Below are 26,339 nucleotides of genomic sequence, written 5' to 3'. Positions count from 1 at the left end.
TGGATGATACACCAAACAGTCTGCGCAGATATATATAAACTGTATAAATATAAATATAAAACTATCACTTCTTATTGAGCCATAAGCATAATCCGATAATCCGAGCAGGTGATATTTTTTTAAATGACAACATTTATTACAGAACACACATTCATGAATCACTTTGTTCCATGTTTCTTGGTGAACTTATGAGTACAGATGTCATAACAGGACATCTTAATGTTTGTACAAATATAAGAAACCACTACTAGCACCATCTCCATCTTGGATCTAGAACTGAAAAATGACTGGTTGATCAGTCTGAAATTCACCCTACCTGTTACACAAACACATTTAAACCATCAGGAGATATTAAAATACAGCAGTTGTGATATACTGTAGACCATTATATGGACAAGAAATGTCCCAGATAAATCTGCATCTTCAGTTTGCTGGAATTCTTGTTAATGCCTGCTGTCATAAAAGGGTTGTGAATACATTTTCAAAGGAATGATTGTCGAAACCACTGCCCTCTACGTCGGCCTTTGCTTTATAAAATATATTACAAACATAAATATATTACAAAATATATTACAAATGTCTAATGACCTCAGACTAGCATCCAAGCAGCAGGAAAACTGGAATATTAGGCCATTTCCGGCCACAGACATCAATCAAAAGGAAAAAATAAAACCAAGAGCCATGCACTTCAGTAAAAGCTGGCCCTTATGCAAGAACTGGGTGTTCTCACCATTGAAATGAGTGCCATCCATAATTTACGAACAAAAGCTGACCAGTGTTAAAACCCAGATGTATATAACCCCTCTCATACTTTAAATGTCTCTCTGTCCTGCCTCCTTGCTTCACAGGAGCAAGTGCATATGTGGTTGGAAAGCTCTATAAACAGGGACTTGAGGCCCTGTTGGTGGTGGTTACAGTGCAGGCCGCCCATTGAGCTTGTCGTGCATGAGGGCGAGGGCTCCGGTGGCAAAGTCGCGCAGGATGTGCACCGTCTCCCTCTGCAGCTGCAGGGAGTCGTGCACAAACTCCTGCTGGGTCTCCGCCAGCTGCTGCACGGACTCGGAGAGCAGTTCCAGGGAGCGGGACACCGTCTCCAGCAGAACGTTGGTGTTGTGTTGCTCCTGGATGCTGAGCGCTGTACAGTGGGCTATTTTGTCTTGAGCGCTCAGGGCTGGCTGCGACTGCTTCCGGGCCCCAGACGATGAAGAGGAGGATGACGCGGGATGGCTGGTTGTAGCTGAAGCGGTGACGTGGCCTAGGCTGGCCGGGTGATGCTCATCCTCTGGGAGGTTCGGGGGTGGCAGAGCTCTCTCCTGGTACTCCTCATCAGAGTCCATCAGCTGCAGCTCCTGGTCTGAAGGAGTGAAATAAAATGATTACTTGTTTTTACAAAGTTTTATATTCCTTTATGCAACTGGAATAGCAGAAAGAAAATATTTTTCCCATTTCTGTAGGCATACAATATAGCTCATTGGGCACTACACTGGATCTTCAAAAACAGGCAGATTAATTGTCAAATTTGCTTAGACACATTAGACTTAATCACCACAGCCCCACTAGCTATTTAATACTAATGTAGGAAAATTTTTGCTGTATTTTCAATCCAGTAAGGTGACTTTCTGAAGTGGTATCATGAATTTTCATTATTGCAAGTAAAAATCCCATTTCTGAGATTATGAATAAAAAATATTTGTGGTAAAAAATGTATTTCTGATATATGGAATGCCTGTTTCTCTTACTGATGTGAAAGCAGTAAACCTAGAAATCTTCTGAAATTAAAATGCAGTTCCTGATATCAGTTTATTAAAATTACGATTATTAAATGATTAAATACTGAACTGGAACTGAATCTCTAGAAATGGAATTACAAAATGTAAAGACTGTAATTAAAGTTAAAACAACTTGCCAAACTTGGATTATTGTATGCATATAGAAACTAATGAAAGGTGTATGTACATAATATAATTTGACTTACCTTCATAACTTATTTCATACTGCATCTCAAAAGGAGAATGGGAGGTGTCTCCTAATTATAAAAGGGAAATGGAAAAAATTACATATACAAACTGAAATTAGACATCTATACTCAATGTTGTTTAAGACTAATAAAATTGATACATTTCCTAAATTTGCTTATGCTTATATAATGTAAGAGAGAAAACAATACATAAAATAAGTAGGTAAAATTTCCAAACCATGAAAATTCCTTTTTTGCTGAATAAAGAAAGAATTCACCCCATTTCATTCATTACATGTTGTTACTTAAAGCTTGATTTGTTTTCATACACTGCATATCATACTTATATTGTAATTAAAGACTATGTGAGTGCAAACTAGGCCTGCTTTTGGAACTTTTCATTTTCAGGGGTGCCATCTCATAAAATGGGGCAATAAATGTATCATGTTCTGAGTATTTGTATTCACTCGCAAAAAAATGAAAAAGAAACTGATTTTTGAATTTTCCTTAAATATACAATACAGGTGTCAAACCAGAAGCATGTCCATGTTTTGGAAACACATTGAGATTTCACGTGACAGCATGAATGTGCAATTTGTACTGGTTAGTCTATATTATGAACGTAGGTACCAAGAACAGATAACTCTTCATAGTTTAATCAAAAATAACACATTAAAAAATGTGAAATTTTTTGCAAGCGTCTCAACTCCATAATAGGACTGTTTATGCCAAATCTGTGAAAGAACGGAAATTAAAGCTCGCATTCTGATGAGGATAAATTTGAAAGCACAGACAACATGATCAATGAAATCTGTACCTCGTGTGTCCTCTTGATAAAACAGTAAAACATTGTGCCTACCTTTCAAGCTTTCATCCAATAAGGGATCCTATTAGTATAATAAACTTTACAGAATAAGACTGCGTGCTGCCATTTCCTAGCAGTTTCATATGTTCCCAACTGTACCAGAAGACAGAGTACAATGACACTCAGAAGAGTGACTCACGAGATCTGACGCAGTACACTGGAGAGGGTACAGCATGATCCTCTTTATGTAATAATAAGACAGGGGGCATAGACATTGACACTGGCATGGGTATAGACAGAGGTATGGACATAGGCACAGACACAGAAGTGGGCACAGGCAAGGGTAAAGACACTGACGTAGGTACAGACATGGGTACGGACAAAGGTACAGACACTGACGGTGGCACAGACATCGGTACAGACAAGGGCACAGGCATTCCATGGGGATGGGGAGGAAGTGGTATTGTGGGGACATTTATCTCGCCATTGTTTGAGTTGTCGACAGATGAAAAGGGTATGCCTAGGGTCACAGCCTCCTCTTCTTCTTCTTCATCTCCTTCTTCCTCTTCTCTACAGCCCGTTCCTGAGTAGACGTTCCTGTCAGATGTTGGCAGTCTGCCACGTTTGCCATCGAGCTCTAGGATCTGGTGGACGATGTTCTCAATGGGAGAGAGTTCACGGGAGAGGTAAGAGTTCATACCTCTGTAAGGGACTGCCCCAGCCCGAATAGCAGCTACCTTACGTTTAGTGTCACACTTCAGATCAGACCATTTCTTGATAACCTCGATGACCTCACGTTGGCATTCTCCAATCTCGTTGATGCAGGCTGTAATCGCTGCCCAAGTGTGCTTCTTTACTTCTGTTGGTACACCTCGGTTGAACTTGCCTGTGGGAAATACACAAACGCACAAACTCAGGAACCTTGGAAAAGCAAAGGAGAAGGTTCTGAGGTGTGTTATCTGTGCGGCAGTTGTTGTTGGAAAGCAATATTAACATTATTAAAGGAAAGAATGGAAAAAGCAACTGTAGTAAATGGAGATGAGTGAGATACAGGGCCTTCAGAAAGAATTCACCGCCTTGAACTCGTATTTTTGACTCACAGTTTGTCCTGCTGCACCTTCCTCTCTATACTAAGTCTCTTAGCCAAAGACAGGAAATGACGGAACTGCCTTATCACACTACACAAACTTCTATTCTCTTTCCTCCTTCCGATACATTGTTTCAGCTCGAATCTCACCTTGTCGGCAAACCATCACCTGAAGATCAACTTAGCTAAAACTGAGTTGCTCGCCCCGCTTGAACTTTCACTCTGGGTGGTACCTCAAAGTCAACCTCTTCTGCTAGGAACCTTAAAGTGGTACTGGACAATACACTGTCCCTCTTCAGGAACATCACAGTGAAATGTTGGTCTAGCACACTCAAGTACAGCATCCAGAGAATCCACCCCTTCCTCAGCACCAACTCAAAAAACTGTTTGAATATGAAAGATGACTTGAGTCCTCAAACGGTATAGCATCCTTGCAGAGGAGTGCACTCTCCAGTACCAGAGGCTACTGGGCATGCCAAAATACCATTGCCAGATGAAATGGGCACAAAGAGTGAAACTCAAGATGATGTCATCATGTTTCTCTGAGCTATGCTCACAGAAGCCTCCTGTCAGTTGCAGTTAAAAGGTAGCAGTAATATGGTAGCTGCAGTATGAAAGGGCAGAAAAACTGAGCTATGTCACTCCACCTAGGAGCACAAAGCACACACACTAAAACATAAGGCTGTGTACCCTGAAGCCTCTTCTGCCACACTGACCAATCACGCAATATATAAAGACCAACAAGCATCAAGCCAAACACAGTAGGCTACTTGACATTGGCGTATTAGCTGCTTTTCGATTACATAGGTAACATGTCTTCGGTAGAGAGCGCACCTTTAGGGTCCCCATGGATAAATTTGCTGAGATTGAGGAATGGCTGATATTTGCACATTACCCAAAAGTCAGCATCCCTTTTATAGGATTGCTAGGCTGTCCCCTTATGCTATTCAACATGAACGGGCACACGCATCGAATTTGGCATTGATAATCTGATACGCCAAAAATATACACAAAATTTGTGTATGCTTTTCATAGGAATTTTTTATTAAGAACAAAAGCAAGAAGAACTTAAGAAAAGTTCTGTCAATGAGGCCCAATGAGTGGTCTGGAAATTATTGTTATCTTTATCCATTCTGTATACAGAAATATTTATACATAGAAGGATTTCAGATTTTTTTTTGGATTTGTACTTTTTGATCAGATTTTAAGTCCTCAATCTTGATCAGATTTTTTTCAGGGTTCATTACATGCTGCAGAGAACTTTTGCCTTCACTTTTGATGAAGATCCACTATATAGCTTTTAGGTTATAACTAGACAAAAATTTAGCAGGGTGTTATGTGTTGTTTGTGGCTTGCATTTTGTTAAATTATGATTACAGATACCGTTGGATTAATCTGTAATCATTTATCATTCATGAATTCATTGACTCCTGTTAAGGAAATTTCTAAAATTCTAAAATCTGGCTGTGAGAGGGAGTGCTGGATGGCTGATCCTGTTAAGGCACTGGTCTAGTGCATGGATGGGCCCCATAGTCTGGTAATGAATCCAGGCCATGCCATTGCCAAGTGTGGCTGGCAGCCAATGGTTAGTCAGGTGCTGCAAACCTGTTAAGCTGCACATAAAATGTCTCCCACCAATGGCAGTGCAAGACTGACATGCAAATTTTAGTGTGGCAGGAAGCAGTGGCTGACATCACATGCTTCAGAGAGAACATGCTTGTCTGCTGTCCTAAATCCACAAAGGAGGTTGCAGCAATAGGCACAAATAAATATAATTGGGCATTCCAAATTGGGGTGAAAAGGCAGTGAAATAATATAGCTATGTTCTTGCAGTATTTGTGCACAACATATAATACCCCATATGGAATATGGAGCGGTTGCAAAGCACTTGCCGACGATGATGTGACGGTTCTTCCTCACTTCATCCAGCAGGATGTGGACCTCACTGAATGTGAAGCGTGCCTTTCTCCTCTTGAAGCGTATGCCACTATTGGGGCTGTAGGAGGAAGCAGACATCTTGTGGTCGAAGCTGTCTATCCCTCCTCACTGCTGACCTGCCTGTAGACGCCAAATAAGCAAACTCATTATTTTGTGGAAAACCACTGATTGATTTTATGAGTGTGAATAAATATAACCTCAAGAGGCAAGAAAGAAAATGTTCCATACATGGACTCTCAGGTGCAATTAAAAGGTGGACTTTGACATGTCCTAACAACATTAATAGCTTCACAATAATTCATAGGATTTCTTATTTCTGATTTACAGAAGTCTTGAACTTAGCTATGTTAAAAATAAAAAGGAAAGTGTAACCATGCAACTGGCAAATCAACCATGCCTGCTGCCCAGATAGTTTCAGTAAACTTATCATAAGGACAATGCAGGTTACAAGTGCAAATGACAACACGTCACCACTGATTGCCATAGCACTCGGTTATAGAATAGCGACTGGGAGAGGGTGATCAAGAACCATCCCAAACATGGGGGCTCGATTAACACTACAATAGACGGTTTTGCAGTGGCGGCAATATTGTCACATGCCAAAGGGCAAGGCTAAAGCCAGATAAAGGTGATAAAATGGACGTTCTGCATAAAAATCTGGGACAGTGATATTCTGTTTAATGATCTCCTTTTAGGAAACATTACATTGCAAGATGTCAAAGAAAAGTTCTAAAGCTGCCTGGCCTTCAATAGCTTGGAATATATAATAGCACCATTTGATTGTTCTCGGCAGCATTTTGAATCACACTGTCCATTTTAAACATACTTTTCAATGGACTACCCTGACAACACACCGATGCAAAGCTCTGTCGCATTCCGTCTGTGGGAGGTGTAGCCATGTAGAGGCCAACAGCCAGTTGACAGTCCTTACACAAACAGTGACTGTCTCTTTAAGAAGATGACATGCGCCTGAAGACATCATGTGCACACCATTCTTAATCCTCATCACACAGTACAAGTGTGAAGGTTCCCACCCCTACACCAGCTGAATAAAAGTGAGGGATGATAATTGCTTGCTCTCTTCTTGCTTTTTGTCCGACATTTCCTTTCTTGCACCTCTAACCCCAGGCACTCGGACACTGTTCAGGGAGCATCCACAGTCCATGGAGCTTCCACGTCTCCAGAGTTCCCACAACTCTGTGAAGCTCTCCTGAATTATGCAGCTGGCAGGATACCTACCATTGCTGCTTTCACTGTAGAGGCTTATCTAAACTGCTCTCCACAGCAACTAGCCTACATGCTGCCAACATAGCTCGCCTTGTGCTTCACCCCACGTGGAAGCTGAGTTAACTGACCATGAGAAATTTGAATAATCTCAAAAAGAAAAAAAAGGGGGGACACGCTTTCTTACAAACGACCGCAGGACATCGCCACTGCATACGGGAAAAGGACCCCGGCTTGCACGTACTGCTGCCAGAAACCTACACAAATTTGCCACGCCACGACCGTGTTCTTTCAAGGACCCAACTGCAACCACTGAAGACAATGCATGTGGAAGGATCTTATTAAGACTGACTAAACATCCAGGGCAGTAGCTACAGTTTAGTTCAGTCTTCACTGAGAGTAATGTGAATCAGTGTATTTCTATTTGTCTTCCATTACTGATCTTTCAAAGGAGTTGCATTTGTGGTGTAACTGTTTGAATTGGTTAGCCACCTATAGAGTACAACCACATGTGGTCTCGCTCTTTCCTCCCCGACTAACTTTTCAACTCTATCTTTTCACACTCATAGAATAGTCGGTAGTAGGTGAATAACCAGCTTAGTTGTACATATCGTTTATGAATTGAAGCTACGCTTCCCTCTTCGACACTAACCAGGAGTGATACTACTTTGTAGCTAAACTAAGTTATTAATGCATTAAGAAAACAAACATTTTGTCCAGAAAGTTACCATGGCCGTTTTTCCCACTCCAATAATAGCAACAATTGAAGAGAAGGTAGGCCAGGTAGACCCACAGGTATAGACACAGAGGGGGAGGGAAGCTCAGAATAATTTGACTGCTACACCAAATTAAAAAAGGGAACACGTCACAAGTTCATATATAATCGCCAAGAAGTGATTGTAAAGTTGCAAATAAAGTGTAACTCCCTTCTCTTGTTCATTCTTTTCACTGTTACACATCTGTTACCAAATTACATGAGCAATTTTTACTTTGCTTGGTTTGCCTGGCTTTAGCAACAGCCAACATTACTATCTATACCACTGTTTGATTAAGACATTTAATCACAAATCTTAACAGTAATTTAGTTAATTACTCTAGAAAACTAAACGCAGCCTTAGGCAATCCCAGTCACAGGGTGATAGAGGAAGCAGGTGTATTGGGCAAATCCCTTAGGTGGTGCCCCATTGTTAAAATTTGTAGACTACCTCCTCATTGTGAGTAGTTCTCCACTGACTCAAGGTCATGCATATCAGTAATGAGCTGGATTCAGAAAGGTTCCACAACTGGATGGCTGCAATTGAACTACACGCAAAGAATTCCTGCAAAGTCAGACTTTTTTATTGCTATTTTGCTGAAATGCACTTGAGAGCTGTTTACCTTTTGAAACGTGTAGTATTAAAATGTTGTTTAAAAATGTACTTTTCTTGATAAATTACTGTTAACTAGGGGGTAGAATCAGAACAAATTCACATTTGGGCAGACGATTCAAAATACCAATAACAAGTAAAAAATAAAATAAAAAATCCGAATGATTTGTGTTGCATTACGATTGAATAATCTTACACTTTAGGTTTTCTATCTGTACGTTGCCCTACAATAGACTAGATTAGATACATGTAAAACTAGGAGAAATTCCTTGTTTCGAAGTTCTCAATGAATTTTACCGGTTTTGCACAAGTACACAGGTGGCTCTTCACATGTAGCCATTTCTTCGGAGTTATTGTTTCAGATCACAAGGCACAAAACGACATAATTCAAACACCAGTAAATAGCAATGTAATAGTAATGGTTATTTTTTTAATGGTTATTTGTGGTACACACTTACGTGTGTTACTTACTGAGTGATAAATATGTTAGTTAATCACATCTAATAACCATTTTTGTGCATGCAGCAAATCTCCCTGATTCTTTGTTACAGTGAACGCGCTAACTATCGTTACAGCCATGCTTAGGCTACTAGTAAGCTATTATAACACCATTGCAGCCCGCCCAAGCCAGTCCGCCTTCCACAGTCGCAGCAGTCTACTGAAATTAAATATAGACATATCTTTATAATAAAATTGCATAACTAAAAAAATATAACCCTGCATTTTGCCAGTTCAAGACTGTCATTTTGATGGAGGGTTAATTTCGTCGGGGGTTAATTAATGGCGTAAACGAGAACAGCTAGCTGGCTTCTTTGCATATTGTTCCGAAAAGGAACAGCCCTTACCTGTGGAATAGTACGACTCATGACTGTTACACATTTAAACGCATGCAGGTAGAGCTCTTTCATTACCTTATTAACGTGGGAATGTGTAGGCACATAAATCCGCAAACTTCATAAAATCGGAGTCTAAATCGACAAAGACCTTATGTCAAATTCTTTATTCACAATCCAGCGACCACTGTTTATCATTACTAGGAAGATATGCCACCCAAAAGCAAGTGCAATTCTTCTTTAATGGATTTACTCCCGGCCTGTAAACCAACTTAGAGGTGCATACCGCCACCTACTGTGTTGGCGTCTAATAGGAGATGAAATTTAAAGAACGAACTGATATGCTACATACCTAAACTTATTTCCACGGAAAAACCTAGTGATTTTGATTTAAAGAAATTAGCAGGTAATACTTCACTCAAGTACTATAACATTGAGAACAGCAAATCTTATGCCAAAATTTCTCTGCCCAAACTACCCATTGGGATAGTATATTATACAAATGAAAGTCTATTGTAATACAAAATTGTATCAACAATGGAACTGTATTCATTCCACTACACTGAATTTGTAAACTGATATTATTTTTCGCTTCCAGCCATCCACAATAAGTTTATTGTCACTTAATTATTGACAGCAATCTTCCCACTCTGTCACTCGTTGCATTCATCACAGCTGTTAGAATGAGACAACAGGCATTTCACTGTTGTTAATCTGTGGCAAGCGGCGGACATAAAACCTAGTTATTGCCTGCACAAAATTTATATTCTGTTCATGTGCATCAGCAGCCCACACATATGCTGCTTAAGATCTTTCATGGAGTGGATTGTCTGGCAATGATTTCAGAAATGCATGTAATTTAGGGGCATCCACTTTTTATAGTGGAATTTTTATACTTAGGTCAAATGATGGATGAGCTCTCCTGTGCCCTGCTAACATATGATTTCTCTCTGCTGCTCTCCATTCAGTTGATTTTTGAATGTAAATGTAATGTTAGTCTATTTAATGTTTGTTGTAATATATTGAATCATGACTAGGAGCCACACGCAGTGTCCCACATAGATACTGGGGCACATGATCTCTCAAAACCTTTTTTTGGCTGGACCGGAACAGCGGGGCCAGCCCTACAAACGTGAATGTCTGTGACTGACTGACTGACTGAGTGAGTGATGAAGTTACACCATTAGTCGGCCGAGTTATGAAGTTACACCATTGGCCGGCCGGATCACGTGTGTTAGGTCCAGCCATATACTAGGTTAGGGGAGGGTCGGGGAAGCAATGGAAGACAGTGTCAAAGTGCATGCTACTAAAAGTTTGTTAGTAAAAGCTTTTTGAGAGGATGAATAATTACTTTTCTTTGGCATGGATCCATTTGAAGACAATATTGGGTTAGTTCGTTTAGTCTTTGAATCTGTCATTATGCTGAGAAATAGCTAAACCATTTTTCTTGATAGTATTTCAGTTTCTCTACAAACGCGAGAAAACACGCTGGTATAATAAAACAATGTAAATATATAGTCTGCTTCGTTCTGTTGCTACCATAATATAACAAACTTTCTTGTGTCTACAGCTGCAGTTTCTCGCTGCAATTACTAATATTGAATATAAAAAAGACGCAATTTATGCTGTAGTCTGCCAATGTATAAATAAATAATGGTACTCTGCGCGCAGCATGCAGGTAGCAGGGATGGCGAGTTGATATTTCGTCTTTATCAATTTTGTATTTATTTGAAATATGTATTATTATTCTATCTGTCTCTGAGGCGCTCTGAAATGTGCATTCTCTGCTAAGCTGACGCCTTTTTGGCTGGACCACAACAGCGGGGCCAGCCCTAGAAACGCGAATGTCTGTGACTGAGTGATGAAGTTACACCATTGGTCGGCCGAGTTATGAAATTACACCATTGGTAGGCCGGCTGACGTGTGTTAGGTTCAGCCAAAAAAAAATGAAATCGTAAACACGAGTGAGAAAAAACAATTCAATTTTATTTTTTTACATTTGTGAACATAACTTTTCGTTTACATTTCAGAAAAATGCGTTTGATTTTATTTTTTATGATCACGAGAAACATTTCCACATCTACGCCTACGATTTGTTTTTTTCGCGTGCAATTTTTTTTCCTACACGTGCGTTTTTTTTCCTACGCAGACAATACTTTTGGCACAAAATTGACTCCATATTCCATTGTGGACATTGTACACATAAGCACCAGCTGAGTGCTTAGACTTAGAAATGCCATTTAGAGAGCCACCTACACAAGTTTCAAAGTAATTTCCCTGAAGTACTGTTCATTGGTTTATTCGCAAAGCACACCCCCGACTGGTTGGAGTTATGTTAAGTTTGTCAGCCTCAGATATTATAAGCGTCACAAATGAGGCTACCATTTAGCTAACCTAACTCCTTTCATTCTCAGGATACACAACTCAGCAAGTTAGCAAACGTATTTCTAATAATGTAGAGAGCTTGTGTGTTTTAACCCATATTCAATCAGTGTTGAGAGAAGGAATGAAGATTTTTCTTCCCTCTATACTACTGTATGCATACTATTAGATGGCCTTGCATATTGGTGTATTAAGATGGGATTCATACAACATGAATGGACTTACTGTTTATCAATCATTTTGAATCAGCCTATTGGGACTTACTTTTTCCCTAGGTGGGCCTGCTGTAGACCCACATCAGGCACTGACAGGTTCAGCTTATTTTTCTTACTGCAACTATACTATGTAATATGCAATTTGGAATAGAATGAGTGCATGCATGAACTTTTTTTATTTGGTGAAGAACACTGTATTGATGAGAAAGGACGATAAATATGACTGGACAATCCAAATTGGGAGAAAAGGGATAAAAATCAGGCTAACTTGGTTCAAAAAATGAAAGTATATTTGCACTGAAAGCAAAATTTTGAATGTTTGAGCTAGCTATCAAGGTAAACAAATCAACAGCACAATGAATGTTCTGCTTTAAAAAAAAAAAACTAAAAAAAAAAAAAACTAGCTCATGTCATATAGAACCAGTGAGCTGGAACAGCATCTACAACATATAAGAGGCGTTTCCTCTGCAGAAACCGCTACAGATACTTGTCTTTTTCTGTGGTTATACTGCTGAAAGAATTAACCTTTCAATGTTATGACAACGTAGTTATTACTGTGGTTGAACAATGGACATTTATGAGGCAAAGCTCCACAAATGTTCCACAATGATGTAGAGGAACCATAATCTGCAGGCGTTTGGCTTGAAATACATTTTTGCAAAGTTTGATGTAAGGACAATGATGAAAGGATGCTACTGGCATACAGAGATGGTGAAGGGCGAGATATTCTGGCCAGAATTCTCAACAGGCTCACGTTTCCATTTGACTATTTCTCTTGCTCAGTCTTCCCATCACTTCTTCCCCAGTAGCAAGGCGGCTCTAAGAATTTTGGGGACATGGCGTATAGTGAGCGAAACCCGGGTGCCTCGGGTCAGGCAGTCTCCAGCGCAGGCGGTAGCGTGAGACAGGTTGGCCACCCTGTCTGTGAGAGTGTCCTGGACGACTCCCTGGATGCCGTGCAGGTAATGCTTGTACATCTCATCCTGGAGGACCAGCAGGCTCCGGGGCTGCACCAGCAGGGACAGGCAGTAGCGGCTTTCTTCCGTTTGTGGGACGTCGGTCTGGGGAAACGAGGAGGCGTTATGTGCATCTTCAGACATACTACCAAAACAAATGTGGTTGGCTTCAGAAAGGCCATTTGAGAGCTTAAGGATTACACAAAGCAGATGTACATATAACAGAACGTATATGATTGATTAACTGGGTACGGAATGTGCTTTTGTGCCCGCTGTGTTAAACAGTTTTTTAACTCCTTGGTTGCAGTGTTCACTATACTTGTTTGGACTGCATTATCCTTTCAGTGAAAGTCTCTTGTGCATATACAGTTTCTTTATTTTAAAATGTTTTCCCACCTGCTTAGCATGGTAAATACCACAGAATTGGTTCCTAGCTTAGCTTGCTTGTTTGTTGCTGCCTGTCTTGGCCAGATCGTTGTTGAAAGAGATTTCTGTATTACTATTTTTACTTGTCTTTTCTAGTATCTCTCTATCCCTTATCTCAAAAAACCTAAAATAAGGGTACAGATTTAATTTTTGGCCTATGTTATAACCTTTTCAAGTAAAGTTCTCGACAAGGTAACCATTTATGTTGGTTAGTTGTGTGGTATATCACCCTAATGAGGGTAATGGGTTTCTGGCATTCCCCATTCCCTGTACTTACCTGGGCACTGTTGATGGGATGATAGAAGTCTAGGACAGTGTGAGACCCAAGGCTGATTGTGGAAACTGTGGGGTAGTAGAGTGGCCCATCCTCGTGTGGCTGAGAATTAATTCAACAAATCAAGCATAAGTATGAAAATGGCTGTGTGAATGCAACATTGTGGATACATTCCCAATGCACACTGACTATTTGCACAATGTTGCAACAGCATGATATTAATTGTGAGAGTACATTACACACTTTTGTTGTATGTGCTTGTGCTTGCATTTTCATTTAATTCTGCTAGCTACATTTCACATGAAAACAAAGCAAAGACAAATTATTTATTATACCATTATACCCTGTCCTGGATTGTATTCATTCACCAGGACATGATTGGCAGTTTTTCCAGCAAATATATCGAGGGCAGAGATTCTCTCAGCATACTTCTGTAGCCATTCAGGTAGCTTTTCAGCAAGCATACCTTTTGGATGGGGCAACCCACCTATGAAAAATATGAAAATACAGTGGTGCATAGATGTATATTCCTGCACAAACATTCTTCAAGATTTCAATCATACAAATGGAAATTTGGTAGGTCAGTTTGTCAGGACTTGGGCAGATGTGGCCAAAGACATTAAAGGGATTGAATGTTAAGGAGAAACTCTTGACCAATATTCTACCACGCTCTCAAATTCTGAGAAAATAAAAATAATGGGACTGTGTGGGCATATGGACAATGAAAACATATAACATTTTAATCTACAGTACACACAATCCTAACAAAATTGACAAAATGGACCCGACACTGAACACCACTCAACACCTGGCCATGTTTGATGCATTCTTTCAAAGCCAAACATATTTAATGTGTGTGCAAAAACTGACGAATTGAGAAATAGCAATTTTTTTCACATCAACTTATAACTTTAAAACTAGGTCACCACACTGAGAACATGCATAGTTCCAGTAGAAGAGAATATGGATAACACGCTGCAAAAATTACAACAAAAAACAAGCATGATTTGACATGGTACAGTACCCCAGTTCTGGAGCCGTCTGCCTTTCAGTTGGGTCCATTTGGTCTTTGGAGCCCTGTATACCTTCAACAGTGAAAGGTAAAACAGGAAATTTAAAAGACAAAAAGGTTAATAGCTAAAAGCTTCTTTTTCAAAAACACTCCCCGGAATAATGACCATTTTGAATATGAAATCACAACTGTGTGGTCATCTCGAATCAACTGCACTGATGGAAGCATTATCCAGGAACCCCTTTAAAGTATTACACTTACAGCTATCTCTGAAAGTTTATTGTACACCTGACATGTGTGATACCTTTCAAGTTTCAAATATTGACTACTGACTTAACTTTTTTGTCAGGTATTTTGCTATATCTGAAAGGATGGGGTGGCACTATCCTTTCAAGGCACTGTACAAACACAATTGGATGTTTGAAATTGGAATAAAAATTAAATGCTTTGAAACATTAACTTGTAATTTAATGTGTGTGACTGGTGTTCATATCAACGACAGCCTTACCTGTTGCAAAAGATATGCCTCCTCTGCCTCTGTTATGTAATCTGGAAAGTAATACACAGAAGGTGGAGCCTTCACGGAAAAAAGGAAAGAAAAGGGGAAAAACTGATATGACAGGTAAACTGTAAATACTGTAGTTAATATCAAAAGTGAATATCAAGTGTGTTTTTTAATTCAATATACTGTACTCTGAAAAGACAATAATTATTTTGCTCAAAGGTGTGAGTGACATGAGGTTCCTATCAGTGACAATGATGAGGGGGTACCAAATGAAGGCAAATCAAGAAAAAACCCTCAACACCGTTAACAACCACGAGAAATAGGCAAATTCTGGTGCTGTTATCAATAACCGATATTTGTCTCGTCAATGATTGATGCCAATACTTCCCCATTTTACATTATAGCACACATGCAATCTGCCACCAACTGTCCACATTCATATGTCATAGCATAAAAAAAATCATTTTGAACTTATTTTATGTGTACAAATCATTTCATTTTACTTTATCAGTAAGAAATGAGCTTGAGTTGACAGAACTAACGCTCTATAGTTTGCTTGTGTGTTTAGCTGTTAAAGCTGTTTCTGTGCTCACCAATACCCCATTTTCTGATATTTTAAATAAAACTTTCAAGATCTGCTAAACCAGATAATTCACTGGGCTCTTTAAGAAAAAATCCTCTTGAAGAAACAAACAACTCATTAGACCGGGTTACTTAGGTTCCACAGATTTGTCAACATTTGTATAATACGATTAGATTTAAGTGTTAACAAAACATTAACAGTAAAAATCTTACATCTTTAACGACGCAATGTCCCAGTCCTTTCAAAGTTTGACACGCAGGTTCTTCCATATGGGTTAGGATATTAAGGAGACTGAACACTAAGAATCAATGAAAGAAGATATCCAGACAGCCTAACCATAAGGGCTGGGACTGACTAAATATAATTTGCAAATTGAGTTTGCAAAATGCATAGATCACCGGTTGGTTTACCAGTCTTTTTAGTCACAAAAGGTTACCGTAATTAGCTACCACTCTCGCAAATTTTAAGCGTAATTGGCCTACTTCTAATTTCACAAGAAATTTACTACACGTATAGTTTGTTACACGTAAATAGCTACAAGTCTGCAGTTGTAATCAAGCTTGCAAATCACTCCACTTGGCCACTCTGAACGGGCCAAATCCAAGTTCTGTAACCGGCTATAGTTACTCATTTATATAACCGGCTTGTCTGGTTTATACGTTCTGTTACCTACTGTTCCTTACGGCAGATGCCCTATAAACCAACACGTCGCATACAAACACTACGCGGAATCTCTAGTTTATACACAAATACGGTAATTCCAATGTGGACGAATGCGGACAAGGAAGTGTTTCGGATTCGTCTAGTCACATGTCCAAATTTCTACCAATGCGCAGGCGTACTGAAATACTATTGGATAGATTTCTGCTTCGCAGTTGTTATCGTAGCTGTACTGTGCTGTGTCCAGGAGGATCCATTGGCAGGACTATAGGTGATGATGAGAAACAGCTATTTTTGCAGCCTGGAGAGAGCGTAAAGTTACTCGCTAGCTAACTAGTCACTAAAGAAAGCAACATTTTTGGTTTATGGGTTCAGTGCAGTTCTCTTTGCTGCTTAAGTTCTATGGAAAAGAAAATGCTTATTCAGTGGGGAAAATGCAGCTTACTCAGAAAGCTTTGGATGTCAAAATAGGCTAAATCTGACAAGAACAGACATTTTTATAGATTACCGGCAGTGACAGAGAATGGGGAAGAGGAGACGAAGGTGTGAAGCCCATGTGTAGAAAAGACTAGAAAAATATGGACAACGTGACTGACCTTTTCTCTGTGAAGCACTTTTTAAAAAAGTGATTAGTGATTTCACCGTGGTCTCTGGTCTAGCCTGTTAATATTCTCCTATATCTGTACTATAGATACCGTCCATGTGCCCCACCTCATCCAAGGGCAGTGGATTCTCTTCAAAATAGGAGCGCAGACAAGCAAGTCCATTACACATGCTAGCTCACAAGCTAATTCTGTTTACAGTTTGAACAGCAGTTACCCCCAATCTCCCTTTGACGTGAGTTCGGTCAACGCCACCTTCAACTATGACTGAGGTATCTCCAAATTCAAAATACCCACGTATGTTAGTTCTTCAAAATAAATAAATATAGTACTTAATTATGCCGATATCTCTGTACACGAATTGCTTTGGCCAGCCACACAGAATTAATCTGTTCCACCTTGATCTGTTAAATGAGCTAAATGTTGTTTTGTGGTGGATTACCCATTTAAATACAGCATGTTATCTGTGTTCTGTGTTTTATACAGCCTATTTTGCTTCATAAATATTTATATGGTCATGGCGTGGTACTGCATATGCTGTGTTTGTTCTGTATTACTGTTTTTTTCCCCAATTTTTTGTAATAACTCTTCATACAAGTCTCATTTCCTTATTTCCTTCCCAAATAGCAGAGGAGCCTGGTCTTTAAGTCTTTGTACCGATGTTTGTGTATGTATATGTAAAGCATGAATATTTAGCTTCCAGTTAGAATGTATGCATTCCAGTAGAGCATTTGTTTGAAAATGGTCAAATGTATGTTTCTGCCATAATGTGTCTTCAAAAGAATCTTGAATGTAAGTTTGAATGTGTGCAATAAAAATACATTAAATTTGCAACATTTAACATCTCTGTCAAGCAAGACAAACATGTCTGAACCCAAGCAAAGCAGACAGATTTAAGATAAAATACCAACCAGTCCTAAACTGATCTTTCCACACTAGTAGTCACAAACAGCTAAAAAAAAAAAGTTCAACACTACTCCTCCATCCTGTCACAACAGGATGTCTAGCCCTGCAAAACTGAGAAGGGGCTTAAAAAGTGCTGGTCTTTGCACACACACTGTGACACATCAACAGGCCAGCTAATATCTGAAATGCCTCAGTAATCTGGGTCCTTTGATAGTTTTGCATATGTAATCAGCTTGGCTTGTGTTGGCTTGGCTGTGCTGCCTCAGGCAGAGGGTATTAAACTAGCATTACAGACAGTGCATTCCTGATGCCTGAACAGAGCTTCAGAGGGGTTGCTGAACAGTCATGGCTTCAGTCAAAAAATCTTTCGAGGGGCTCAAAGGCACTACCCAGTCAGCTGCTAAAGGTGTGACAGATTCTACCGGTAAGACACCTTCACTTTATCAACCTTAACCGTGCAATTGAAGTATTTGCTTGATTCAAAACATTATCTTTAAAAAACTAATGAGAATAAATGACTTGATCCCAAAACAATAAATCAATAATTATTTGCTGCCAAGCTAAATATTACGACATAAAGCAAAATAACACACAAATAAAACATAAGCCTATAAAAAGATAAGTGAAAAAAACAAACAAAAAGAAAGAAAGAATTTTAAGATATGCAGCATTTGGTTTTCATTGAAATGTACTGACTCAGACATTAAAGTTATCTTATTTTGTCACCTGAGTATGAAATTACTGTAGCATATCCAGAAGACCTGTTATTTTGATTCTGAGAATATTTTTTTTTTAACGTAAAAGCAATAATAGTACTTCTCTGGTCAAAAGGAGGATGTTCTGTCAGCAAACATATTCCAACAAACCTAAATTCACAAACACAAATGGGACTAATGTTGTTTCAAACGGAGTAAAATGTCTAAATTTCATAATTATATAGACTGCTGATACAAGCTGCCAAATCTGCTCAATCATAAGAACAAATATAAATTAGTGTTTCTAATACAATTGCTTTGCATATTTCTGTGTAAAGCACTCTTTTGAAAAGTGCTATATACAAAAAAGTATGATTATTGCTAATTCGGGACTACAATAAGATAACCAGAAATTTACCGCACAATTCCTCAATTATGCCAAAGTTTAGATATCAAAATATTTCTACGGCCATTAACCAAAATTACAACAAATTTATAAATTTTGAATCACTACTTGAAATAATTTCTCACTTGCTGTACATAATCTTTTATAAATAAATTAAGTTTCAAATATTCATTACTATTGAATCATAATGAATGAACAATTCTGTTAAACCATCTTTCAATCTGAGTTTGTTTTAGCAAGAAGTATTAAAAAATGACTATTTTTGATACAAATCCACTGGAGTCTCTTGTTTGGATTTTACATGAACAAAAACCAGTTTTAGTTTTTTTTCTATAAAGTACATTAATATGAACAGAACACTTTAAGTAAATATGCTTCATTTTCATACTAAAACCATGAAATGAACACAAAAGAAATGCATATTGACTTAACACCTAGAAAATGTGTGATGCTTATGTCTGGTTAATCATCAGAGGACAAACATTTTTACAATTTAGCCTTTAGCTGTTATTTTATACAATGAAATGTTTTCTTCTCTCTCACTCTCTCCCATCCCCTCCCCGTTCTGGTAGTCCAAGCAGCTCAAGAAGCTGTGCAGCAAGTGGCTGATTCTTCAAAGGAAACTTCCAAATTGGGTACGTCAATAGCACTCTCCAGACTTATTGTGTCAGAAAATCATAGATTAAGACGACAGATTAAATAGTTGCGTTAAACACACAAAGGGCAACCTGCTTGTTAGCATTTCAAAAGTGGGAATAACCTAGATGCACTGATGGAAAAACTATACTATGGAATCATTCCTTTGCAAATGCTGTTTAAATACTCTGCCAATAATAAAGCAGTCCACTTAAAATAATGATTTTTAGCTTCATCAATACATGACACCCTCATAGAATTCACAGTCTGTTAATGCCATGCAATTGTTTTGGTTTACTTTTCTTGTCAGCAGAATAAGCAAGCTAATAATTCCACTTTAGGTTGAAATATCATTGTGCCAGTCATCAAGTTTCTGGTTTAACTATTGCATTAGCTACTCAACAGTATGCAGAGCAAGTGTGTTATGACCACTAATAACTCCAAAACTGTCTGGGCCACCTTTTGCAGCTACGGATGAGGCCAACAGACAAATGCAGACGACCATAGGAACAGCTGCAGACAAAGCCACAGATGCCATCAAAGACTTCGGACAGAAGCTGGGCCCAAAATGAGCTGATAAAAAAAAACCTGGACCAGTGGTAGGGGTCATATTAAATAATTAAATTAACTACAAAAAATTTTGTAGCTTTGTTATTACCCTTTTTGTAAAAAACCTGATACCAATGCCATTAACTGAAAAATAATAAATTGGCACCAAGTGACTTTCTGTCATAAGCACTGTTTTATCATTTTTAAGTCATTGTATTGAATTCAATTATTTTTGGAAGATTTATTTTCCCATTTTGAGGAATGCCATTAATGCAAAAATGTATGTTTTCCAAATATGAATATATGCAGAAAAATAAAGTTTACAACTCAACAAAAAATCTGGCTTGGGAAATATATATGCAAACAATCCATTTGCATCCAATTAATTTTATTACCAGATGGCTCGCTTCCAAACAAGATATAGATGTTAAGCCATTTTTAAGATGAACAGCACCGTTTTAACAATACAGAGAAATATATACAATTATGCTGGTCTCTCCACTATGAAAAGTCAACACACATGTAAATGTAATTGTGACCGCATGAAAAAAGGTAACCCACAATTAATCTGTTTAATTTACCTTTCATAAGTTTGATTAGAAAACCACAGTTTGTTTACAGGTAGCTAAGTACACTCGGCAAGTGGATTAAAACTGCTGGTGATTAGTCAAATATATTTCAGTATATGTTAGTGATGTCTGAGTACCAGAGACATGAACAGTACATTACCCTTACTGTAAATTATGAAAAATGTTGTGCCATATCATAGCTGCATTATAGGTGGTTGTAATTATATATTTTTATTTTTGGCGATGTAATGTAAACTTTACAGATACACAGCATACACATTCTGCAACTGAGAAATAAAATCCTGGCCATGGCACTGTTCCCAGCACCCCACTGAAGGAAACATTCCTGCATGTCTGTGAAGGGAATTCATTTTTAAGTCTTCACAAGAAAACATTAACTGTTATTGGTTCATGTCCACTTTTCTGTCTTAGTCCAGTATTTGTGGTTAGGCAACATGTCTATGAAGGGAGATTCAACAGGGGCGGGCCATGCGGTTACATTTAAGAGGGGTGGGTCCCCTTTTCACTTTTGCATGGGGTTTGAGTGTGGTGATTGGGAGTAACCTTCAACAGTTGTACGGTGACTAAAATATAAATGTATGAGTAACATCCAGTGTATTACACTGAGGCCAACAGCATGTAATGGGCTTTCCTTTTTCAATTAGAAGATAAAAGTCTGCATTTTCTAACAGCTTTTCCTCATGTCATGCTGGGTAATGAAGTTTTATTGAATCAATGGAGTCTGCAGCAAACTACACAGGAAAGTAATATGTAGATTTTCTGTCCAAAGGAATTAAATGTTAGTTATAATATGAAACTGATCATTTAAAGGATACAAAAGTCTGACTGCAACCAGAGTTAAATGGATATTAAAGATATTTTGGACAGGAGATCTGTTTGCCTGCCCTCTGGACAGAAACAGAAAGGACTACATTCAAAGGTCTGTGGTGCTGAGGGCAGGGTTCACAAAGCTGTTATTTTCCCAGCATCCCTTCTCCATTTCTAGCTGGGCAAGGGCTGCTGTCAGGGGTTCAATATGCTGGAATTCATTGCCATTCTCCTCTTCCTCCTCTTGAATAATCTAATGGGGTACAAACACACACAGATCACAGTGTCAACTGCAAACACTCGAAGGTAATTTAAAAGTTAAGATCACATTTGAAACTCAATAGTTTCCCTTCAAATGTTTTGGAGTAGCATATCATTTTAAGAACACAGTTTAAGTAGTTGCATAAAGGTTTTTCAGACAGCACTTGATTATCTGATTATATGTTTGTAGCATCTTTTCTGGAAAAGTAGGCTTTACCATCATGGGCACTGTGTCTTTTTCAGTCATGTTCAAATCAAGGTCAAATGAGTTAAGACTGAAAACAAAAAGAAGTAGTTTAGTATTTCAGTGCACTCACGCAGAGTAGATTAAGAGGACAGATGTCAGTAAATACTTCTGTGGATACAAAAGGCTAACTAAAACAGGATTCAGAGCTATTGTGGACAAAAGTTCAGACATCCAAGAGTACTCCAGAAACCAAAGCTGTACATAGCAGTGAAGTGGTAAGTGACAAGAAAACAACCAAATAATTGCATCCAAGCTAGAGGCATGAATCTTTCCCTCTTAGATTTAATATGCATCTTGATACAGGGTCTACAATAGAATACAGGAAAGATAATTACAAATACAATGATTCGACCCGATTCAGTGTTTATATCCAGTATCATTGATACCCATCATGTACTAACATTATTATCTTAAAATGAACTGTGTCAGTTAGCCCTCATCTGCTTATGGGTAGTGACTATAGCGATTATTCCTGCCTCTTGCCAAATGCATGCATAGGCTCCAGTACCCCATGACCCTGCCCAGGATAAGCAAGTACAATAATGGGAGTAAGGCCTTCTTTTTTAAAATATGTGATAAATGAATGTGCATGTGATCTTACCTTATTCTGTCTCCATCCTCATCGAAGCCCAGGTCTGTGGTCATTTCAAAGTTCAAATTCAGCACAGGGTTTGCTCTGCAGGACAAACCAAATGATTACATGCCATTTACTGTTGAAACAATGTAAAAAAAAAAAGAAGAGAAATATAATAATTTAGTGTGTGACAGAAGAACACTGCCTCACACAAAGACCTTTTAATTGCTCAGGTTGGATGATCGGTTGGCTTTTCTATGTTTCTGAAACTGAGGTGCTCTAACTACCAGCTACATTCTCCCTCATCCAGGAGCTGTCAATCACCCTCAAAAACACGTTTCCACATCCCATAATGCTAAAAATCTTGGTATAGTTCTGGATAACAGGCTGTCAGTCACTAAAAATATTACAGCAGTAACTTCTTCTGTGCATCATCTGCCAATTCCATCCATTCTTTGCAAGTCTTAATTTTTTCCATAAGTGTTCAAGCCTCTGGCCCTTATTTTTAAGGGAGCAGAGATCGGAGTGAATCAGAGAGCAGATCAAGAAAGTGAGACTGCGTGTGTGGGGAAGAGTACTACTGTTGAAAATAGCCAAGAGGGGATCATGTAGAGTTTCACACAAGACTCAGTGGAGAGGGGTTGATTTCCAGATAAAGTGGGAGATGTAGAGTCAGGTGAGTGAACATGAATGGGGAGAGGGGAAGGACCAACAGAATCATTATACACTGGCTGGTCAACAGATTTCACTTTGTGAAAATAAATTACATGTTTTCTATAATTTCAAGGTTAAGACAATGTTGTCAATTTCATGCAACAACAGCAGTGTTTGGCCCTTAGATTTTCTCCATTTGTTCTGGAGGTAGTGACTCACCCCTCAATTGTGTATCTGTTGGTCCCAGGCACCACAGCCCTTGGCTTGTGATTCTCTGTTGACACCTTTGCAGCTGAATTCATGGCTTTAGCTGCCTTTAATTTCCTCTTGTAGCTGAAATTATAGTTATGGGTAAATGGGCAAAAACTGTAGGCTATATTCATTTTACGGTGCTGTTAATTTAAATATCACTTGACCAGTGTATGGATAACAGGTCTCAGAAAATGAAATGTTCACACCAGAGTATGCCATTACCCTTTGGGGCAGGGCAAGTACCTAGCTCAATGAACTCATAATGCATCTCCTATAGAATTCTGCTGTTTGGAGGCAAAACCAAGATTGGTCTCAGACTACCAAGGCTATATTGCTGTCATGGCCAAGGACTTCTTGAGGATGTAGGCTATAGTGCAGCTCATAACTACATGGGAATCTCCTTCAGGAAATGACACCACCAGGGTTATTGACTTTCTTATTACATACCTCCTCTGAGTATAAACAAATGACATCAACATGACAACCAGTGCAATCAAGAGACTTGCTACCAAGCAAATCAAAGCTAGCAATACAGGATCAAATTCTTTCACTTCTGGCCCAGTAGATACCTAGAATGGAGAGAAAAGAAAATTTTCATTATTAGCTAAATTGATACTCACATCAACCCATTTTTGTGTAGTGCTTTTTACAATGAAATGTCACAAAGACATTTTACAGAGAGCAGAAGGAAAGTTGGGAAGAAATCCAGACCTGAACCTCCCCAAAAAGAAAACAAGTGGGGTAAAAACTCCCCAGGAGAAAGAAAGAAGAAGAAGAAAAAAAAACCCACTCAAGCAGTGTCAAAGTGTCAAGAAAAACTCCCCAAGGGAAGAAATCTTGAAAGGAACCCAGCTACAGAGGAGGAGCCCATTCTCCGACCACCAGCCCGATGTAAAGAAAAGGTAGAATACTGCCCCTATGATAAAGAAAAACTGTGGAACTTACTATGAAATGTGTTCATGCACACATTTAATTTGTATTACAAAGAGCATGTAACATTTTCTTATACTGTTAATAATGTATCCTTTGTTTTCTTTCTTGCAAAAGCAGAGTCATTTCCTGTACATACTTACAATGTATGTTAGTCCATACTTTTGCAGGATGTTGGCATGATAGAAGTCCTCCTGTAGAATCCTTTCAACATCATCAGAATTTATTGCACTCCCATTTGGGTATACAAAATAGGATCCCAACAAAGTCACCCCGGAGGCCCTGAAAAATCATTAGGTTGCTGAAATTTACACAGAATTATGACTGATGCATTTACATAGTTGTAGACCGTGAATAAAATGATGAATTGATAAAAACATATCTAGATATTCTAGAAATTAACCTGAATTGCTGTAGAGTGAATTTTGATTTGGACTGTTACAGTAATAATTTAAGTTGTTTAATTGTAAGTCTCAATACCTTAAAATTACATACCTTTGTTCCTGGCTTTCTGAGACAATTTCTATAATATGAACTGTTGCTCTGGTGGCTGCTATTAGAGCCCTAGAGGACAATAGAATGTTAAATATTATAGGTGCTAAGAGTCAACATACTTCTGAAAGTTCAAATGCAAATTTAAGTGACTGCTTAAATTTTAAGTTTAAGAGTAAAATCATTTATCACCTTGTTCTGCCCATTCATTCATATTCTTCCACTGAATATGAAATGAGTTAAAACGATCAAACTTGACCTGTAACTTTAAATTAATCTGGACAACAAGCATTTATTCTCCAGCATAGTGGTCCATGTCTTTACAACAAGGACACAATGTGTCAGATTAAAACCCATGCATGACTTTAAAGTGATCAAATTTGAATGATCAGCTCAATTTTGTCATTTGTTTTTTCATAACTTTGAACATTTAGATTTTTTTATGGCCAGTGATTACTGATCCTTGTCCCTAGCACCCCTAACTATTAATGTGCTACAATTGCCACTCAAAATCGCTAGTTGGTACCGATCGTCACGTTGTTGTCTTATGTCTAGCTATCCATTTTGTTTAAAAACAAAAACATATTTATATAATATTTTTTGCCTGTCATACCAGTAATTATAAGACATTCAATTTTGGGAGTGCCAACTGATGAGTTATATAAATGGGGATTTACAGAAAATCAGAAAATAACAGAATCAGGCACTTACCCTCTAATTGAATTAATGTTTCTGTTGATCTCATCCACTCGAGATTCAAAGCGAAGGCCAACACGGAATGATTTGTCAACAGTATAAATCTTAAATAAAAGCATATACAAAAAAATATTTTATGTTTGTATCATATTGATTACAAGATGTATCGGTTTATTATTATTATTATTATTATTATTTACATTTGTGACAAAACCATGAAAACTGTTTATTCATTGCCCTTCATGTTACCTGTGATAGAAAGTGAGTTTGATTTCACGTGATCTAAAAAATGAAAACTACAAAGACAGTTTAAATTCCAATTAGACAATTGTGATGGCAGAGCAAATTCACCCGAATGCTTACCATAAGTTTTGTAGTCGTTTCCAGTGGTGGTTCTCCACAGTCTTTTGCCTGAACTGTTACTAAGTACTGGCCTTTTAAATTACTGTCCAAGGTGCCTAAGGACCTAAAATAATTTTGTTTGGTAAATATGCAGGTATAGGAACATTCTGGCAAACAATTTAAAGCTACAGATCAGGTAAAAAAATTCAGCACCTGATAAATACTTATTATATCCCCATTTGAATGTGCTCCACCACAAGTTCCTAAATTGAACTTGCACAGGAATGAGTTGGAGGAAAACCCTAGCCAACAAAAAATGTTCTCACAATGTTACTGGAATGTTTTATAAATGTTATAACCTTGAAATTATGGCAGCAACATTGTGAGAATTGTTTTTTTTTTAAATTTAAAATGTATTTATTAGCTGGGACACGTGATATGCAGCTCAACAGAAAAACTAGAACAGTGCCTTAACA

General features: G+C 38.3%; 3 protein-coding genes across 4 annotated transcripts in view; all 3 read right to left on the bottom strand.

Annotated features, from left to right (window-relative positions):
* Nucleotides 1–112: 112 nt before the first annotated feature.
* Nucleotides 113–9,448, bottom strand: zgc:153990 (uncharacterized protein LOC768125 homolog). Its single transcript, XM_064349422.1, has 5 exons — nt 9,290–9,448; nt 5,742–5,907; nt 2,962–3,648; nt 1,976–2,026; nt 113–1,354 (listed from the first exon to the last, which is right to left on the bottom strand). Exons 2-5 carry the CDS (start codon nt 5,863–5,865, stop codon nt 912–914), a joined length of 1,305 nt encoding a protein of 434 aa, XP_064205492.1. The 5' UTR covers nt 5,866–5,907; nt 9,290–9,448; the 3' UTR covers nt 113–911.
* Nucleotides 9,449–11,364: 1,916 nt separating this feature from the next.
* Nucleotides 11,365–16,406, bottom strand: alkbh6 (alkB homolog 6). Of its 2 annotated transcripts, XR_010332188.1 has the most exons (7): nt 15,777–16,406; nt 14,985–15,053; nt 14,489–14,549; nt 13,800–13,951; nt 13,468–13,566; nt 12,210–12,869; nt 11,365–12,173 (listed from the first exon to the last, which is right to left on the bottom strand). XR_010332188.1 is itself a non-coding variant. In XM_064349413.1 (6 exons), the coding sequence occupies exons 1-6, from the start codon at nt 15,831–15,833 to the stop codon at nt 12,600–12,602; spliced, it is 708 nt and encodes a 235-aa protein (XP_064205483.1). In that variant the 5' UTR covers nt 15,834–16,406; the 3' UTR covers nt 11,365–12,599. The 2 variants fall into 2 exon arrangements, 1 of the variants encoding a protein (XP_064205483.1); XM_064349413.1 differs by having other exon boundaries at nt 11,365–12,869.
* A 3,970-nt stretch (nt 16,407–20,376) lies between these two features.
* The window catches only part of LOC135262327 (cadherin-related family member 2-like), a 33,409-nt gene continuing 27,446 nt past the window's right edge, over nt 20,377–26,339 (bottom strand). Inside the window, exons 23-31 of the mRNA XM_064349298.1 lie at nt 25,885–25,987; nt 25,537–25,625; nt 24,829–24,897; nt 24,477–24,615; nt 23,851–23,972; nt 23,371–23,484; nt 22,525–22,599; nt 21,894–21,951; nt 20,377–21,668 (exon numbers count right to left, since the gene is read on the bottom strand). Coding sequence (XP_064205368.1) covers nt 21,522–21,668; nt 21,894–21,951; nt 22,525–22,599; nt 23,371–23,484; nt 23,851–23,972; nt 24,477–24,615; nt 24,829–24,897; nt 25,537–25,625; nt 25,885–25,987 — 916 coding nt within the window. The 3' untranslated portion in view covers nt 20,377–21,521. The remainder of the gene's footprint in view (nt 21,669–21,893; nt 21,952–22,524; nt 22,600–23,370; nt 23,485–23,850; nt 23,973–24,476; nt 24,616–24,828; nt 24,898–25,536; nt 25,626–25,884; nt 25,988–26,339) is intronic.

Source organism: Anguilla rostrata, chromosome 9, assembly GCF_018555375.3.
Source record: "Anguilla rostrata isolate EN2019 chromosome 9, ASM1855537v3, whole genome shotgun sequence".
Taxonomy (NCBI): domain Eukaryota; kingdom Metazoa; phylum Chordata; class Actinopteri; order Anguilliformes; family Anguillidae; genus Anguilla; species Anguilla rostrata.
This window is presented reverse-complemented; position numbering and strand designations above follow the sequence as displayed.